This window comes from Diplotaxodon limnothrissa, linkage group LG20 (assembly GCF_057381915.1).
Source record: "Diplotaxodon limnothrissa isolate DT_005_m linkage group LG20, D_limnothrissa_male_GT1.1, whole genome shotgun sequence".
In the NCBI taxonomy this organism is placed as follows: Eukaryota; Metazoa; Chordata; class Actinopteri; order Cichliformes; family Cichlidae; genus Diplotaxodon; species Diplotaxodon limnothrissa.
In genome coordinates this window covers 31,689,621-31,708,623 of record NC_140615.1, presented here as the reverse complement: position 1 = coordinate 31,708,623, position 19,003 = coordinate 31,689,621, and the positions used below count along the sequence as shown (strand labels likewise).

At 43.8% G+C, this 19,003-nt stretch overlaps 2 protein-coding genes across 2 annotated transcripts; one reads left to right on the top strand and one right to left on the bottom strand.

The window, feature by feature from the left end:
* The first annotated feature begins 1,777 nt into the window (after positions 1-1,777).
* Positions 1,778-6,706, top strand: zbtb39 (zinc finger and BTB domain containing 39). The gene is made up of 4 exons (XM_085345374.1): positions 1,778-1,837; positions 3,255-4,568; positions 4,786-5,139; positions 5,729-6,706. The coding sequence occupies exons 2-4, from the start codon at positions 3,288-3,290 to the stop codon at positions 6,704-6,706; spliced, it is 2,613 nt and encodes an 870-aa protein (XP_085201500.1). The 5' UTR covers positions 1,778-1,837; positions 3,255-3,287.
* A 3,756-nt stretch (positions 6,707-10,462) lies between these two features.
* Positions 10,463-12,773, bottom strand: ackr5 (atypical chemokine receptor 5). Its single transcript, XM_085345246.1, has 2 exons — positions 12,723-12,773; positions 10,463-11,637 (listed from the first exon to the last, which is right to left on the bottom strand). The coding sequence occupies exon 2, from the start codon at positions 11,632-11,634 to the stop codon at positions 10,558-10,560; it is 1,077 nt and encodes a 358-aa protein (XP_085201372.1). The 5' UTR covers positions 11,635-11,637; positions 12,723-12,773; the 3' UTR covers positions 10,463-10,557.
* Between the last annotated feature and the right edge of the window lie 6,230 nt (positions 12,774-19,003).

The window sequence follows — 19,003 nt, the reverse complement described above, 5'->3', positions numbered from 1 at the left end:
TGTCAACCCAACAATATACAATCAAGTATACATTGGGACGAAATTTCTTCCTCCTGGATCAAAGGTGCAAATGGAAGAAATAATTTTGGGAGCCTCACCAACAAGTGACCATACTAGAAAGAGATATAAAGCTATCAAGCTTGGCTAGTAAAACGCATCTATTAATTGTTCCAGTGCTATACACTGAATAGATGCCTGCTAAAGAAGTGAATTATAAGGTATTTTGGACATTTTGATGCTTCCAACTTCGTGGGAACAGTTTGGCTGTTCCACTATGACCAAGGCCACGTGCACAAAGCATGGTCCATAAAGATATGGTTGGATGAGTATGGTGTGGAAGAACTCGATTGGACCACCCACATCAAGAACCTTTGGGATAAGCTAGAATAGAAATTGCAATTTAGGCTCTCTAGTTCAATATCAGTGTCTGACCTCACAAATACTCTTTTAGAAAGACTGGGAAATTATCCACACTCCCCTCCTGCAGTCAACAGCAGGAGTTCTATGTTTTGTGGACTAGACAGTGGTCGGGGGCATAGGCCCTGGTAGTCTAAGCCTTGGTTGACAAATCTGGCTTAAGGAAAGTCCTCGGTCATTTAGAGCAGGTCTGGGGAACTCCAGACCTCAAGAGCCGGTGTCCTGCAGATTTTAGATATCACCCTGGGCCAGCACACCTGAATCAAATGATTAGTTCATTACCAGGGCTCCGGAGAACTGCAAGACATGTTGAGGAGGTGATTTAGCCATTTAAATGAGCTGTTGGATCAAGGACATATCTAAAACCTGCAGGACACCTCCTGAATCTCCGTTGTTCCACTGAAGGAAAAAGCACCCCAGACCATTATGGTTACATCTCAGGTGGGATCTGCTTGTCGTGGCAGTAACTTTGGAAACCATCAGGACCATCAAGGTTCAATTTTTTCTCATCAGAGAATAAAACTTTCTTCGATCAATGTCCTATGTTTGGTGTTCTCTTGCAAAGTCCAAACAGTCAGTTCTGTGGCGTTCAAGGAGATGAGGTTTTTGGGGGGTTTTTTTTAAGCCCTTCTGTCTCAGATTATATCTGATTGTTGTGGGGCTGCAGTCAGCACCAGTAAGGGTCTTAATTTGGGTCGGGGATCGCCCAGATGGACAGCCAATTGGATCCTCCGGCTCCGTGCTGGTGAAATTGTCTTGGGTCTTCCACTTAACTTTTTGTTCCATAAACCTCAGGATCATTTAGGAAATTCCAAATGACTGCCTTGCTGCGTCCCACCTCAGCAGCAATGGCGCACTTATGCAGTTTAACAACCTGACCATGTTCAAAAAGGGAAAGGTTTTTTTTGCTTTTGCCATCAGACTGCCATGGCAGTGTGACTGCCTGACAGAAAATGACAATGAATCCATATTTTTGCACAGATTGGCCTTTTAAAGGCATATGGTCTTAAACTTTTGATCAGCTGTCAAAACAGCCTGTTTCAGTTTAAGTGTTGTTTTCAATAAATTGCATGATCAAAAAATGTTTTGTCTCACTCCCATTTCTTCTTGTTGCATGTTGAAGCTCAACTTGGAACCTTGTTAACATCCAACCATGCAAAATATGATTTATTTATTTATTTTTTGCCATTTTTCAAGTGGTCTTGAAACTTGATGAATTCTCCTCCCTGCAGTGACGCCTCCGGCCTGCAGGGGGCAACGCCGCTCAGCTTTGTTGACATGCGTCACCAAACTGCGACGGATGGATGGACCATAAGAGCAAAGGCTTCTAAAATGTAGAATGAGTGCCTGAGCGGTGCAGACCGAATGAAAACAAAAAGGAAAAGGGGATTTCTGAGCGCCGGCGGACACGTCTCAATGGGTGAGTGATGGTAACAGCAACGAGCGGGCCTGCGCTCACAGTAGGAGGATTATTTTTTAATAAAACCTCTGGTTTGGGTGAGTAGAGTTACCATAATGTGTCTGGATTGTCTGCGATAGAGAAAAAACTGTCTGGGATCCTCTAGCTTCTTTTTAAACTGCGGAAAATTAAGAGTAATTGTGCTTTAAACACAAAGAGCAGCAAAAACAACGCGTTAACACCGTTTAAAAAAGAAAAAAAGAAAATTTAATTTACAACATCTGTTACTGCAGAACAGTTAGATCCTGCTTCTTTATACAAAAACATAAATGCTTAAAAAATAGAATCTAAAGGAGTAAACTGTCATTTTTATAATACCTCTGTTATTTATAAAAGTGAACCTATACTGCTTTTCTTTATTTTCTGCCATGCATAAATAAAGAACATACATAAATGCTCCTGTTAAACACGGCCAAAGTTTCAAGCAATGAGAGTAATCCGTATAAGCTAAGAGCTCAGACTGCTATAAACAGTTCGTTTAAAATAACTTTTTTTTTTCTATTTTTGACTCTCTGTAATGTCAGGGAAAGGGTATCCTTAATAGCCCCCCCCCCCCCCCTTTTCAGTTCAAACCTTCTGTTTGTAGTGAGGGGCCAATCAGAATAAGGTTTCTGTAACGGGGGAGGAGCTAAAATTCCTTCTTTCCGACAGAGAGTCCAAGATAAAAGTCAGAATGGGAGATGCATACATGTTGACTATCATGTTGAAATGTACTATGAATCATCCAACTAACTTCAGGTTTAACTTGATATGATGGTGGTTCACGTCTTATGTCACCATGGTAACTTGTGCTGCTCTGGAGCAGGTTGTGTTTAAGATAAGAGATCAACAGTAATAAAATCACAGCCTGTTGACAAACCAGTTCTCCAGAAACCATTGCTGAAAGATCCCTCAGACCTTGCATTCATAACCCCCGGTTTGTTCGATCACAATGGGGGCTTTATTTACCTGTTCCCATGGCGAATCATGGTATCAGAGTGCAATTAATGGATTTCTTTCATTACTTCCTCATACAGCTTACCTCAGAGTGGATCGGAGAAGACTGAACCGATTCTAAATCTGAAAACTCAGAATTTAGATTTAAACTGTTGTTAAACCTGTTTTATAAAAACTGGAGTGAAAAACTGGTTGCCACATACTGGACTGCTTTTTGACAGCCACTTTACATATTTTATCATGCAGTAACACATTTTATCTATATATTTAACAACTGGATTATCACGCTGTTTTTGTTGTTTGTTTGTTTGTGTCTTTTCACTGCATCAGCGTATGAATACATTTTCATTAGTGATCCATCTACCACCAAAAGATGGATGACTAATCACCGAATATTTGTCCCCTGTACTGCTCTGATGATTCTGCATTTCCTTCCCTGCAGTTGGATTGTAGTGCATTAGGAGCTGCGGCAGGGATGAGGATCCGGCTGCAGTGTCCCGGCCACGCTGCCAGCCTTCTCTCTGAGCTTAACCGTTGCCGCCAATCACGTCAGTACTGTGATGTGTTCCTGCAAGTTGGCAACCGGACATTCGCAGCCCACCGTGCAGTGCTGGCCTGCGCCGGGACGTACTTTCGCAACTTGTTCACCAGAACTCCCACCGCGTCCAGCGCCGCCTTCTCTTTGGAGTTTATCTCCCCAGCTAACTTTGAGAAAGTGCTGACATTTGTCTACACCGGGGAGATAGTGACTGATCTCATAGATGTCGGGGTCCTGTACGAGCTGGCCGAGCGGCTCGGGGTCAGTGAACTGGTGAAGGCTTGTCACGCTACCTTCCCTGACCTGCAGGCTTCTGTGTCTGCAAACTGCAATGTCAGCAGTCCCGGTGATGTCACCCTGGACTCCAGCATGGTGGCCGCTCCACCCACAGTGGTTGCAGTTAGTGCAGCTTTTGTGCCGTCTGTGTGCTCCTCCGCCGCCTCCTGCTCCTCTCTGTCTTCATCGGCTGGCCCGTCTGCTGCCCCGACTCCTGCTGCTGCTCCCTCCCCTCTTTTCCAAATCAGGATGGGCAGGTCAGGCCGCGAAGTTCAAGCCGGGCCTCTGTCTCTGGACCTAAAGGCAGAAGATGTCCAGTCACATATCGGCTACGGGCAGATGGGAGCAGATCATCAGTTACCAGGAGGACCGCCTTTAACCACCAGCAGCAGCAGCCTTTGCCTTCAGGCTGACGGCTTGCAGCCTGTGGGACCTGTGCTCCAGCTGAAGACCGAACACGGGCTGAACGATGGGGAGGCGGGAGGCTGCTGTGAGGACGGTGACACAGATGGTCAAATGGTTTCTGAGAGCGCGGGCGACTCTTTGTCCCGGAGCAGCAACCCTGTTACGTCTGAGTCTTGCTCCCTCCCTGACTCTTCAGCTCAGCTTGGCGCTGAAGCCTGCGCCCCGACATCATCCTCAGGAGAGTCTCCAGGCAGCCTTCAGGTGGCAGCGGTGGAAGGTGGCGTCGTCGACGTGCAGCAGGACAGCAGGCTGATGTTTGGGGAAGTGGAGGAAGGAGACACTGAGGAGGAGAGGGAGGCTCTGCAAGGTAATGGAGCAGTGGAGGGAACAGAGGAAGAGCAGTGGAGACAGTTGGCAGGAGAGATCATCGAGCTGAGCGATGATGAGAACTTCATGGAGGAGGGAGAGGAGGAGGACGAGGATGAAGATGACCTTGTGTGTGTGGAGAATGGAGATGGAGGGAATGCGAGTAGCCAGGTAATGTTTCTGTTTGTGAGCAGTAGAGTAGTTCATGTAAAAAGTCATTCTGTATAAAATCAAATCAGCTGAAGTTCTGTAATGTTTGTATTTCTAATGAAGCGACCAAGATTTGACATCGTGCTCTGAACGTTTTCTGAGCTACAGACCTTCAGAGGACACAGGGATGGGTCCTATTTTTTTTCCACATAGGAAATAATGGTCTTTGCTCCTCCAGGTGACAGGAAGCACGGTGACATGTAAAGCTTGCACAGTGGCACTCCCAGCAGATCCAGCTGCCATCAGAAGACACGGTGAGACGCACCTGACGGAGCTGGGGCTCTGCAGGGTGTGCGGAGCCTCTTTTCCAGACCGTGCTGCGGGCATCGCCCACTCCTTCACCCATGTGGGAGTGCAGCTCTTCACCTGTGACATGTGCCACTTGCAGTTCTGCAGTCAAAAGAAACTGCTGCGGCACCACCGCCAGACAGCATCCAGTTACACCATCCCACAGGGGGCGCTGACCAACAGCAGCCACAGCCAAGAGCTGCAGTGTGCTGTATGCACCAAATCCCTCAGCAAGGACTTCCAGGTTAGTGGATATTTATGGAGTGTTTTTGACATAAGTCAGACACTTTAAACGATTGCTTGATACATAAATGGCTCCATATGTAAACAGACACTATTTAGTTATGATAAATGCGGACTTGATTTTTACATTAATCGTTAAGAAATTACAGCCATTTCTATCTCCATGAACTGAAATGAAGTCGGGCAGTTCATTAAAAAGCGGTTCTTTTGTTTTATTCACAAATTATTAAGATAAAAAGCCCCAAATGTTGCGTTGGCCTTTGTAGGCTCTTTCTGTGAGCCACAACATGCTGTCGAGCTCTCGTTCATTAAACTGTGTCATGAATGAGCTCACTGTGGTTCACTTTAAGGTTAACTGAAGCGTTTACTTTGTAAATAACGCAAGGACCAGGTGTGTCTAAGAAGCACAAAAGTGAGACTTGAGTTCACAGTGAAACCCACAGGAAGTCTGATGTTTGTATGAACAATGCCTGACAACCGGTTTGGTGGCAAACATGAGCAGGAAATAAGAATGAGGAGTCCCCCTGCTACACACCTGCTTCCTCAGTGAGGCTCCTCAACTTTTAGTTTTGTGTTTCTCTCCTCCTCAGACTCTCAAAGACCACCTGCTGAGCCACGTGTGCCCCCAGAGCCTGAGCTGTGGCGTGTGTCACCTCCCCCAGCTGTCCCTGTGCTCCCTACTGTGGCACGCCCTCGCCCACCTCTCCCTGCCCGTCTTCACCTGCCCGCACTGCGCCCGCTGCTTTGTAGAGCGCGCCCTGCTGGACAGACACATGGCTGTGCACGCTGAGGAGGCGGCAGCTAAGGAGAGAGAGCAGTCGGCGCTGAGGGCTTACGGAGTCAAAGCAGATGGAGGTGGCAGTGGAGGAGGAGCGGAGGAGCTGCATTGCTTCCTGTGCCCGCAGACGTTTCGCTCGTCCTCTGCGTTTCAGTACCACCTCAGTCTGCACACCAGCGACTCCACGGGGAGCGGAGGAACCGCTGGCGGCCAGGGGTGGTTAGGGAAACGTAAAGCGGATCAGTCTCTGGAGTGCCCGCCGTCTTCCTGCTCCTCCTCCTCGTCACGGGACGTCAGCGGGCTCGTTAAAATGAGCAACTTCGGTTTGGGTTTGGGAATGGGCATCAGCGTGTCAGACAAGTTTTTTCAAGGGCCGATGCACGGCGTGTCCTCTGGAGTCCTGACGAACGGAAGCTCCAGTCAGGACAGCGGTGTCGGACCTGCAGGGGTGCGTGGGAAGTGGTACCGGTGTCGCTACTGTGGTAAACGTTTCGCTCACTCGGGGGAGTTCACCTACCACCTCCGTATCCACACCGGGGAGAAACCCTACCAGTGTAAAGTGTGTCTGCGCTTCTTCAGGGGGCGCTCCACCATGATCTGCCACCTGAAGACGCACGCCGGCGCCCTGATGTACCGCTGCACCGTCTGCGGCCTTTACTTCTCCACGCTGAAGCTGGTGTCGTCACACATGGAGCTCCACAAGGACCACTTACCGCCGGACTTCAACATCGAGCAGACCTTCATGTACAATGATCACTCTAAAGAACCGCTGCCCACTGTGGACACCTGATCAGCTCCTCGTTTCCTCCCTGATGCCTCCTCTGTGTCTGGTTGTCGTGGACCACAAGCTGCTGATAGTAGACTAGAGCTTTAGCTAACTGATGCACCAACATCAGTTAGCACCTATCAACAGATAGGACATTTACTGATGACTCATGCACATCTGTCTTGTTACATCAATTTAATGCCGGCTAACTGTTTAAAAAAAAGTCAGAAGCGCTAGAAGTTTCCATTCTTGTTTTTATTTGGAGGATTTTTTTCATTTCCTGGCACAAGATGCTTTGGCTGAAATATTATTATAAACACTGTTATTAGCCCAGTGCAGTGATTTTTCTAATGTTTTTAGTTAATCACGTAGTCTCTAAATTATTGTAAAAGATCTCAGTATTGCTTATTTTGTCCAGCTAACTTTCTCAAACACACAAATGGAACCAGAACTACATAAGAACAAAACCTAAAAACTCTAAAACTAGCCATTACTATGGATTAAAGATGGACGATTCTCCTACTAAAGACCATTTGCACTGGTCAGATTCTTGACTGAGTCTGTTTAAAAAAAAAAAAAAAAAAGTAGCATCATCAAAATGATTGTCTTAATATGTGATTGTAATTACAGTGTAATTACACTGCAATTACCTCAATGTAGAAAAGTAGACAAACACGAAATATTTTCATAAATGTATTATTTTCTTTCCACAGTGTTTTAAAGCATTGATTCCCAAACAGAGAGCGGTACGAGTCACACTGAGGGGCACGTAGCAGGTTTTTGAGGGGCTCTGGGGTTTCACGTAATAATGACATCGCGATTTGAGCGGTGTCTTCTTTGTGTAAGTCCAAATTTTACTTAAATGAATTTAGAAAAAAAATTAGAAATTACAAATCGATAATAGAAAAGCTGTCTGCACTAACACAACAACAACTAGTTAATTCAAAACAGTTCACTTAAGATGTATTTATGTAGCAGTAAGTGCCTTTTATTGTAAGGTAAAGCCTTTTAAAATCTTAGTTAAAATAGCTGAACATAGTGCATGAAAAGGCTAAAATATGGTTGTATTACATTAATAAATTATCAGTATATACGACTACGATTATTTGAGCTAAAATGATGACAATAGTTTTAATAAAAATGCTACGGGTAAATGTAAAAAGCGCAAAACTGGCCTCAAAAACTGTCAACTCTTGCTGGAAGTGCACACTAACTGACTGATAACTGTATAAAATGAATTTTTAACACTATTTAAACTTGACTAAAACAAAATGAACAGTTTTTGGAGTATTATGGGTGTGTGTGTAAGTTAGCACCCAGTACAGGAGTCCAGTCAGCACATAAATGAGTCTCCCCAACAACTTTAACAGAGAAGGATGCTACTTTGGGAGTAAAACAGCTGGAAGAATCATTTCCCTAGACTTTTAATTAACAAAGTCTTCCCAGCTACCTCACCCCCACTGGCCAACTCCATCCCCCCTTTCTCATTTCTTAGTTTCTACATCCTTGCATCCTCTCCTTCCGTCTGGTCCCTTCCACCAGAGATCCAAGCAGAGGAGAGAGGAGTCAAGGCAACAAGGATAAAGTCAGCTGCAGTATCTATTGGTTGTGTTCGTGATGTGTGTTGTAAATGGCGACTGATTCCCTAAAATCCAATACATGTGAAGAATTTTTTTTGAGTTTTAGTAAATATGTAAAAAAAAAAAAAAAGTGGGGACACTTTTAATCATTCACAATATAAGTATGAGAAGATATACCCTTTTTGAGCCGTAAAGGGCAGAAATTCCATCCCTCAGTGGCTTGGTCCAGGTTGCAGGTGCAGCACTCTAAGCAGATATACTCAGATTTCCCTGTTCTCAGCCGTCTCCTCCAGCTCATCCTGGGAGACACTGACGTGGAGGAGTCGTCCCTCCCTAATGACCAAGCTCCTCACCCAGACACCTGTTAGAAGCAGCCTATTTCAGTCATTAGCCAGAGGTTCTGGCCATAGATGTGGTTAGTAATGTAAAACTGTATGGTTGAAACCATCCCTGTGCAAACTGGAGGTTCATTGCTTGAAGCGAGTCATCGCAGTGATGCTCCTATGCTGACAGGCACATTTCTGCAGGAGGATGCAACCCTGCTGCTTACAGCTGGTTTTTGAGGAGATCTTCCCCCCCCTTAAAAAGGCCTCCGAGAACTCTAGCATCAACCTCTCTTTTTTTTCTCTTTTCTTTTTTTGATATAGGCCAGAAAATAAATTTTTAAAGCTGGGAATCACTGTTTTAAAACACAAAATTAGTATTTTTATAGAATAGAAGTAAAGAAATAGATTATTTTTCACTTACATCTGATTATTTCTGTATCTGTTGATCGACTGAGTGTTTACCTGGATTTTTATAATGCGGTCGCCATATTTTTTTCTGTTAGATGCCGTTCAAACTGCAGGTTTGGTGTGTTTGAACTAAGATAAGAAGAAGCCACTTGGTGGCAGTGTATCCTGATGTTAGCAGGTGAAAGAAGGCAGCTGTATTATGCAGCAGATTTTATCTACTGTAATATCAGGATAGGTTTTTGATGTCAGTGATTGTAATTACAGAGTAATTACACTGATTGCATATTGAAGTAGCATGCCGTTTGTAGCATACTAATTCTATTTGCAGTCACGGTTTTAAAACCCTACAATTTTATTTAGTCTGTTCTTATGGTGCATGTTTCACTCAGATAAAACAAATCCACAGTAGAGAATATTTTTGTCTTTGAAACATAATGGTGTGCGTTTGAACTTACACAGACTAATTCCATTTTAAACACAAGCTATACTGACTTGTTTAGAGCGTGTGACGTATGTTGTGCTGTAGAAATGTGACATTGAAGTGCCCATTTACACATTTCTGTGCGATTTTTGTGTCTTACCTCATATTTATGACAGCAACTATTTATTATTTTTATGCCTTTCGTTGTCTATTTCTAAAGCTAAATATGTTTATATGTTTTTTTTAATATTGTTTTTGCAATAAATGCCTCTAGGAAGACTGTTATCACCTCTGAATTATTGTTATTTTTTTATCTGTTGGATGAGCTGCTCCATCATCAGAAATTCAGTGATGAATCTGCAGAAATCTGCTTCCCCTGTTTCCAGCAGCTCAGACCTTTGCCCTTGCAAAGCCTGGTCTCTTCCTGTTATTGTGCCGTTTGTGGACACACAGACCCCGCTTCTTTTTTCCCCCCCTGCCTTCTTATTGTTTAACCTGTTGAACATGAAACATTCCAGAAACGGAAGTAAATGTAATAAAGATGAGCAGAAAGGACAAGCCATCTGCAAGAAAGGCAAATTTCCTTGTTAAAATAAACAAGTTTCCAAATGAGTGGCTGTGCTTTGTCATCATCAAATCATCTTACAAAAGCCAACTCAGCTTTTCCAGCTTGGATCGAAACCACCAGCGTTTAAGGGAGTTTTATTGTTTTTTTGTTTTGTTTTGTTTTTTTACAGGTATGACTACATCAGCATCCAGATAAATAAGCATTTAGTAACATTAAGCTTTGATTTTATGCAATTAAACAGTTACATTTTCACATTTGCATTTGTGTATACTGATATGAGGATTTCTCCTGTGGGGCACTGCAGCACATTTTGTTGACACGAATTCCTGGAACATTCACTGTGCCATGAGTTCCAGTGTGAGTTGAGCAGCTTTGCAGGAAGACATCAAACATTTCCTGCCCTCCTGTGTGTGAAACTGATCAGGTACATGCTTAACAAAACAGGAAGTGGACTATGAGAGGAAGGTATGAGCCCGATCGATGCCTGTGATACTTGGAAGCAACAGGGCTGAATTTAGTTCGGTCAAATATACCGCGACTGGAGCTTACTTGATCCTTAGCTCAGCTTCATCTTATGATCCAACATCAGAATGGCTGGTGCTGGCGTTACTCCGCTTTCCCAGGTCTGTACCGCCCTCATTTGCAGTTTTGGCGTTGACTCTGGGTCCCACCTGTTCTGCAGTCCCCTCTCTGGGAATGTAGTTCAACATGGTGTTGATCAGGTTGTTCCGAAAGCTCTTGCTGAGGAAGTTGTAGAGGAAGGGGTTGGCAACACAGTGCAAAAGCGAAATGGTCTGCACCACGCTGAAAGAAAAGTAGAGCACTTCCACCGTGTTGCAGCTGAATACATAGGGCTCAAGGTCGTCTATTATCATCAAGAACATGACCAAGTGGTAGGGGAGCCAGCACATTACAAACACAAGGGAGTATACGTGCACCAGCCAAACATCCCGTCGGTTCTGCACATCCGTCGCCCTGTTGGCTGTACGAGCAATCAGCACATTGCAGGTAATGATGACAGCAGCGGGGACCAGGAACTGGAAAACCAGGCACAAGAAAGACACAGTGACGAACCATTCGGTGTAGTTGTATTCAGGCAGCATGTAACAACCTGGCTCTTCCCACTCCAGAAGATTCACATGGACGTTCTCTAACAGAGCCAGAAACAAGGAGAGCCCCCAGAGGCCCCCACAGACCACCCACCGCTTCCGGCCTCCCGCAGGGAAGAAGCTTGACGATGACGGTCTTGACAGTGAGAAATAGCGTTCGAGGGTCATGAAGGCCAGGAAGAAGGAGCTGCTGTAGAAGTTGATCACGTAGATGAGGTGGGTGACCTTGCAGAGGAAGCGACCCCACAGCCAGACCTGGTCCATGGTCACCTCCATCATGAAGAAAGGAAGGATCACAATCACCATCAGGTCCGACAGGCTCACGTTGATGATGCAGAAGAGGACCGCATTGGAGGAATGCCTTCGGCGCCAGTTGACCCAGACGACCAGCGTGTTCTCCATCAGGCCCACCATGAAGATGAAAAGGTACATCAGGAAGAGGGCGATGCGCCGGGAGTTCGTGTTGAGCTGGAGGGTGCAGTCGAAGACGAACCATGGCGTGCCGTTCAAGTAGTCAAGCGAGTGGTTGAAAATGGTCATGTTCTGGAGTGAAAAAGCAAAGGAAAGCGTTTCATATCCTGACAGGGTTTAAATTTATTTTGAGGTTAATCTGATTATGTTTTAAGACGTTGCATAAGAGGGGCACAGGAGGAGGAGGGGGTGGTTTACTCAAAATGTTTTTGAGAGGTGAATACAAAAAGCCCAGCAGGTTATTAGAAAACTATTTCACAACCTACAGTGTTCAGTTCAGAGCAGGAGTGCCTCGCGTTGAGGTGAATGCAAGCATGGATATGTTTAGAATTCAGATTTATAGCATGTTTTTCATTCACAACGCTCCACATATATAACTCTGCACATCTAAAACACAGACGGTTTCCATTCCAAGCATTCTTCTTTCTCACTAAGCTGAAACGAAGTCAAAAACTCAGAAACACTCATGCTATGTACAATAAAAACCATGAAATAGATCTTTCTGCAAGAAGTGTTGCACAAGTTTTGACACCTTTAGATTTTATCCTCACCTCCATGCATCTTGGAGGAAGGTGAATTTGTCCACAGTGCCTTTACTTTACTATTCTCATCCAAATCAGCCTCCCACATTTCCCCAAATTGCAACCTGAAACTACTGACAAGCTTGCCTTTACACCAACAGAAAATGCCCAATTAATAGCTTATTTTTCCTGGAGATGATTTCAACAGATTCAACTTTGCACGTCTATAACAGTGAAAAAGAAAAAAAAGTGCTTTTCATTTCACACATTCTTCTATCTAAAAAAAATCCAAAGAGGTCAAAACTCCAGAAACTTGCATAAATAAATCAACACAATCTGAAACACGCTGGTAAAGCATTACACAACAGAGTGTTGCTGGATCTCTGACCTCTTCAGACTTGCAAGTGTCAGATTTTGAAGCCTCCAATCTCTTCAAAATCACCTACACCTAAATGCAACCTAACAACTGACGATCTCTATCTATATTTCTGTGTAAAAATATATTTCTATGTAAAAACAATAACATGATTTTCCACACCTGACAACAGATAGATGTATAAAGTGTTTCCCTTTAAGATCTAGACTAAAGGTAAAGTGGGGTTTAACAACCTTGAAAATGACTGAGTTTTCTCGTACCTCAGTGGCGGTGGCAGCGTACACAGGAGCTGAATGGGGAAGGTCGCTCCTGAGACCTTATCGTCTAGTGGAGAATCTTCTGTGTGAAGTCTGCAGATGGGAGATGTGCCTTTTCAGCTCTGCTGCTCAGGACTATGTGGGCAATCGAACAGGAGTTTCTACCCTCCCATTTCCCATAAACAAACACACACACACATACAGCTATGGCATCCTCAGTGAGCACTGAGTAGGACAACTGAAGTACAGAGACAGCCACAAAGCTAGTGATACAATAATTTAAATAAAGAAATAATGTATTGCGCATGAATAGAGAAGTTATATAAGGAGGATTTCCAAAAGTAATTATTGCTAGAAATGTGCAATAATGAAACTCAAGTTTCTCAGTGACCCAAGTTCCCTTTGTAAAGTTCACGCCCTCGACAAATCACAGCTGTCTTCCATTCAAGTAAACCCATATAAGTATATAAAAATGAGAATTCAATGTACAGTTTTAATCTAAAAAAATTCAAATTTGCTGTTGAAAGCTGATTGTTATTAAATTACATTAAAAAAAACAGATTAAGCTGTGAATAATGCAAAGGTTCTACTAGTAGAATAAAAGTGGGTTCTATTAAACCCCTTTTAATTAAAGTTGGATGTCTGCACCTGAATCACATCGTGTCTGTCTGATTTGAGATCCACTGTGGTGGTGTACAGGGGCGAAATTGCAAAACATAATGCATCATTGTTCAAATATTATGGGCTTACCACTGGTAGTTTAAAGGCTGTTCTGTAAGAGAGAATAACTGTAATTCTCCCCCTGAAGGGAGAACGTAATCGGTTCTGGTTGCTTGTCTGTCTGTCCAGCATCCATAGTTTCTTTTTAGATATGTTTTTATGTTGTGTGATAGTAGATTGGATTAAAGTCGCACCAAATGTGAAAAAAATCAATTAAAACATTTTATTACCCACAAATTTTTATGAAAAACTTACTTCATCAGCTTGCAGGTAGCATCTGGGTTACCTCGAATTTGATAAGCTGTCATAAGATAATAATAAATCATCATATATATGTTGTATTACACATAACAGTACTACAATGTTGCAGTAAAGTCTGGTTATTTTGCTACAGTAGACCAATGATGGTGCAATGTCGCAGCTGATAATGTTTCTAACATTTCAACATCTCCTTTATTTTCATGGTCTGAGATTCTTTGGGCTCATTTCAAGTTTTCCGTTTATTTTTGAGTTTTTAAGTCTGGTTTTCTTTGTTAACTCTTCAAGTTTGGATTATTATTGTATGTTGAGTTTTTGTTGACTTGTTTCTGGAATCATTTTTGTTTTGTTTGAATTGTTTTTGTGTCTAGTCTCTGTGCTTTCTTGTTGTCAAGTCCCTGTGTTTGTATTAGACGTTTGTTTCCCTGTTTGAATCCTTTCTGTTCGGTTTCATTTTGTCAGTTATGTGTCTCATGTACTCCGGCTTCTTGTCTTCTTACCTTGATTAAGTTCAGGTGTGTTTTGCTCCCCATGCGTTTCCACTGCCCCTGATTAGTCCATTTGTGTGTATATGTATACATGGTCTCAATTTCCTTTTATCCTTCGTCTAAGCATTTATTTATCTTGCCTGTGTTTGTTCCTTTGTATGCATCATGCTCCAGTTTCCAAGTTTGGATTTTGTTTCTTTTAGACTTCTTACAAACTTTAGACTCCTAACAAAGAGCTCAGATTTTTATTTACCTGTCTGTCTGCAAGTCCTGCATCGTTTTATGCATTTGGAATAATGTCCTTCAACATAAAATTGTGAAGAATATGTCATTATATAGAATATATAATATAACCAAAAGAAATCGCTATGCACAAGAAACAAGGACAAAAGTTAGTATTGGATGCCTGTTATTTAGAATGGTCACGATTCGTTTTTTACCAGCTGGAAGGGAAGCAAGGACGGAGGACTCAAGGTGGATTCAAGCTGCTCTGCAATGGTGTAGACCAGGAGTGTTAAACTCCAGTCCTCGAGGGCCGGTGTCCTGAAACTTTTCCATGTGTCCCTGCTGCAACACACCTGCATAAATTAGTAGTTCATAGTAGAACCTGACTGTATCCTTAGATGGGAACCCCTAACCCTACTGAGGTAAATGTAAGGATTTAGAAAACCCTTCTAAAAGTAGTTTTATTGCACCATGTTCAATAAATCATGAGCTGCTGTGACATGAATCAAATGGGCAAAATGCCACCTCAGCATTCAGTCAAATTCTAGAGTTTTGCTAATGACCTGCTAATTTTATTCATGTGTGTTGCAGCAGGGACACATGGAAAAGTTTCAGGACACCGGCCCTTGAGGACTGGAGTTTAACACCAGTGGTGTAGACAGAGAAATGGAATAACCCTAACCTTGAAGGAATGGCATGAGAATAGTGTTGTGGAGATGAAGAGGGTGTCAGAAAAGAATGAGTTTAAAGCTAGAAACTGAAGTGTTACGTTAAATGTTGTCAGTCCCTATGCCCCACAGGTTGGATGTCAGAAGTGAAAGACAAACTCTGGAGGAAGTTGGATGAAGTGAGTGTCCAGAGGTAAGACAGCACACTTCAATGTACATGTACATGAAGGGAACGGCGGCGGTGTTGGTTAGGTCTGATGTTAAGGATATAAATGGTTTCGTGAAAATCATGGAAATGGCTGTGGTGAAGACACAGAGTGGAGGCAGGGACACACAGATTGACTGAATGCCTTGTGTATTTCAGCAAGACAATGCTAGACTACATGTAGAGCATACTTTTGTAGTAGAAGACTGCTGAACTGGCCTTCCAGCAATAATCAAAAAATACAACAAAGTCGAGCAGGCAGAATCTTGTTCAACAGCCTTGGCTTAAGTGGTTAAAAGGTTTGCAGTGACTGAGTGATGGAGGGGGAGGATGCATTTGTTAGTTATCTCACATGATCCTGTAAGTATGATGCCAGTAAGAAGAAATAGTATAAAGAGAAATAGTATAAAGAGGGCCCACATAGCAGAGAACAATGCCAGGAAGCCGTACTCTGTGCTGCGATTTGCCGAGTGTAGAGCAAGGTGGGAGCCCTGGGCCACCCCAGCCTCACTGAGGAAGGAGGCTCTTTAATCTAGAGAAGCACACATCCTCATCATCACAACATTTTAACACTCTTAAAAGCGAGCTTGGCTTCATCTCTGTGGTTATGCATCAGGTGATTTAATGACTGAAGTACTGGGACAAAAGAAAGTTAAGATTGGTCTTGAGGGATGGTGGAGGACAGTGCACGTGATGAGTGAGCCCGGATAAGCCATGGCCTCACAGTTGGGGCTAAACCAAGGTCAGCAATATATGGGGAGAATGCAGGAAGGTTTGTTTTGGCCACGATTCACACTGATTAATGGGATCTGTTCTCTGGACTCAACGTTCCTACTGTCTCTGGGGGTGGTCAGCACTTTGTTGCTTACTGACCCTTCAACTGCTCCCTCTTTCTGTCTTTCTGTGCCCATCCTGTTGACTGGGCCCCCCTTCGGTTTTCTGGTGAAACAAGGAGGAACCAGTCAGCAGATTTGATCTCTGCTGATGAAACAGGAAGGAACCAGTCAGCAGAAACACATCTTTTGGAAACAGTGAGACAAAAAGCAGCCCCTGACCTTCATCACATTATCTAAGAACAGCTCTAATGTCAACACCTATGCTTTATCTGATTATTCTGACCTGCAAAATACTAACAAACTACTTCCAGGGTAACCATTTACTCGCACTGCTTGCAACTCTAATCCAAGACATTTTCACTTGCAGATTTATCACTTTATATCTGCAAACGTTTGACTGTATAGCCCATATGCAACCTCATTTTTCTTAGGATGGTTACTGACTGAGTATTGTAAGATTAACAGGTGTCCAAACACAGACGATCACCTCAGCTGATGGGGCTTTTTCAGTGTTTTTCACCATTATTTTGAGCTCCAAATAACTGTGCTTCAGCTTTAGCGAGCGAAATACTAGAATTTTATACACTTCTGGTTTCAACTGCCTACATGGTAGTTACCAAAACACCAACAATGAGCCTGAAAAATGGGCTTTATGTATATCTCTCTCGCTCTGGATAACATCGTGGTAACATTATACACCTTTGGAACATCTTGAAGAGGATGTGGGACCTATGGAATTGTAGCCGGATGGGCTACTCGCCCTTCTTTTTCTCTCTCTCTCGCTCGCTCTACCACCCTCGCTCTCTTTCCGCTGCACTCGCTCCTTGTATCATGTGATTGGGTTAATTAGGAACCCACCTGCATATTGATTACAGGGTGGTGTTTACCTGAAGCCGGTTTTTTGTTGGATCATTCGAGCTTCTGGTGCGATACAGCAGTAAATGCTGGCCTATTGGTTAATTTACCGATACGATCGGATTGTGTGACTGCTACAAGTAGGCCTCCTTTCGACCTCTGATTTCTCTCAAAAGTCGGTAACTAGTAGTCATAATTCTGCGGCCCGCTACAGCGTGGCTGTTTCTCTTTTCTTTACTCCAGCTGTGGTGGAGAGACGCGTGAGTTGCGTCCACTGTACAGTACAGCGCCTCCAGTCTTGGGGTAAGCCGCTTATATTATAGCTGCTAGTATTTGTAAATTAGAGACGATTAAGGTTATCTTTGCCTTTTTTTGTTTGTAGGGTTTGATTGCTGCCGCACCATCTCAGGGACCAACTGCCTGATTTTAAGCAAAGAGTCGAGACGCCTGCCTAGCTGCTGTCTTGTCTTGCCCTGTTTTATCTTGTGTTCCGATCTGTTGGCCGTCCAGTTTTGTTCCTGCTGCTGGCCTCGCCTCGCCCCTGGGGGCTTTGGGTCTCACGCTAAGCCCCTTTTTGGACTATCGTTTTACTCCAGCTTTCGCGGCTGGTCGGGGCGATCTTCAGCTGCATATTGGGCTGGTGTTACAAAAACTGGTACCGCCTCTCCCATTCCCTCTCCCAGTTGTAGAGAGCTGCGCGAGACTGAGTAGGGCTACGGACAATCGGAACCAGCACCAGCTGTGGGCTGGCTCGCAGAGCACGAGTGTTTCCAATCTGTGCTCTGTGGTGTGTATGTGGGTGTGTTTTATTGCAGGTCTCAGTTTTTCTTTTAATTTCTTTTTTTAGTATATAGAGAGCCTTTTTATGTCCCATGTTTTTATCCTTTTTAATGTGTATATCTTGTGCTTTTATTTCAGTGAACTGAGGATCTACCAGCGGCCGTGGGACCTTAGGTGGCGGGTCGTTTTCCACACTTTTGTTGTACAGCACCAGGTGAATAGACTGGGGGGGTTGTGTGGTTTTCTTTTGGTCCACCGCTGCTGGTAAGTCCCAGTTGTATGTTTATTTTGTTGTAATTTGGGACACTATTTTAGACATTTAGTGCGCTGTCTTTGTTGTTTTTGTTTTTTTATTTTTCTAATAAATAAAATGGTGTTAATACATTGAGCCGCCCTCAGTGTGCATCCCTGAACCTGTGCAAACGTTGTTTTTTTTGTTTTTTAAATTACATTTCATTTCTAAAGTTCATATTTCCTGGGGGCTAGAATTCCCCCCAGGTGGCGTTGTCATTTTATTATTTCTTTTATAACCCCGCTGACCACTTGGTCATAGAATCTTCAATATCCAACATCCAAACAATTAGTGGCCCAGCGTTCCAACATTCTGGAAAAAAAGAACTGCTATCACAACTGAAGATTGATGATATATACAACACACATGCTACAGCAAAAGTGAGCCAAGACGTCAAAGTTTGACAGAAGGAGCGTTGAGTCTGACCTGAAAGATCAGGTCACACTTGGTACCTGGACCCTCCGTAGCCAGGTACCAAGACTACCCTCTGAAGGTCTACTAGATGATGTGAATGCAGCGTTACGGACAATCTCTACAGAGACCATCATGGGAACTAACCAGCTGATCTACACCATGGTAGCAGTGGTCACGGAGATGCTTGGCTACAAGATGAACAGCCAGCAGTTCCCTCCATGGAGAAGGAGCCAGGATCACGGTAGCACGGAGGGAAGTCAGCCAATTATCAGAGCTGCAGAAAGATGCAATGAAGAAAGGGGTGCTAAGAAATACAGCAAGCTGCCCATACCTAAGGCCTTGGAAACTGCCAAGCAAGGTATCACAGCTCATCTTGTACCCGGAAGGTTGCCGGTTCAATCCCCAGCTCTGTCTGTCTTGGTCGTTGTGTCCTTCACCTACCGCCTACTGGTGATGACCAAAGGGGCCGACGGTGCGATATGGCAGCCCCGCCTCTGTCAGTCTGCCCCAAGGCAGCTGTGGCTACAACTGTAGCTTGCCTCC

What these genes read in the sequence shown, in the direction of transcription:
- zbtb39 (XM_085345374.1), top strand. Translation starts at nt 3,288, where the DNA reads ATGAGGATCCGGCTGCAGTGTCCCGGCCACGCTGCCAGCCTTCTCTCT. An exon ending in GAGGGAATGCGAGTAGCCAG is followed by an intron (nt 4,569 to 4,785) that starts GTAATGTTTCTG and finishes TTGCTCCTCCAG; the next exon opens with GTGACAGGAAGCACGGTGAC. An exon ending in CCCTCAGCAAGGACTTCCAG is followed by an intron (nt 5,140 to 5,728) that starts GTTAGTGGATAT and finishes TCTCCTCCTCAG; the next exon opens with ACTCTCAAAGACCACCTGCT.
- ackr5 (XM_085345246.1), bottom strand. Translation starts at nt 11,634, where the DNA reads ATGACCATTTTCAACCACTCGCTTGACTACTTGAACGGCACGCCATGG.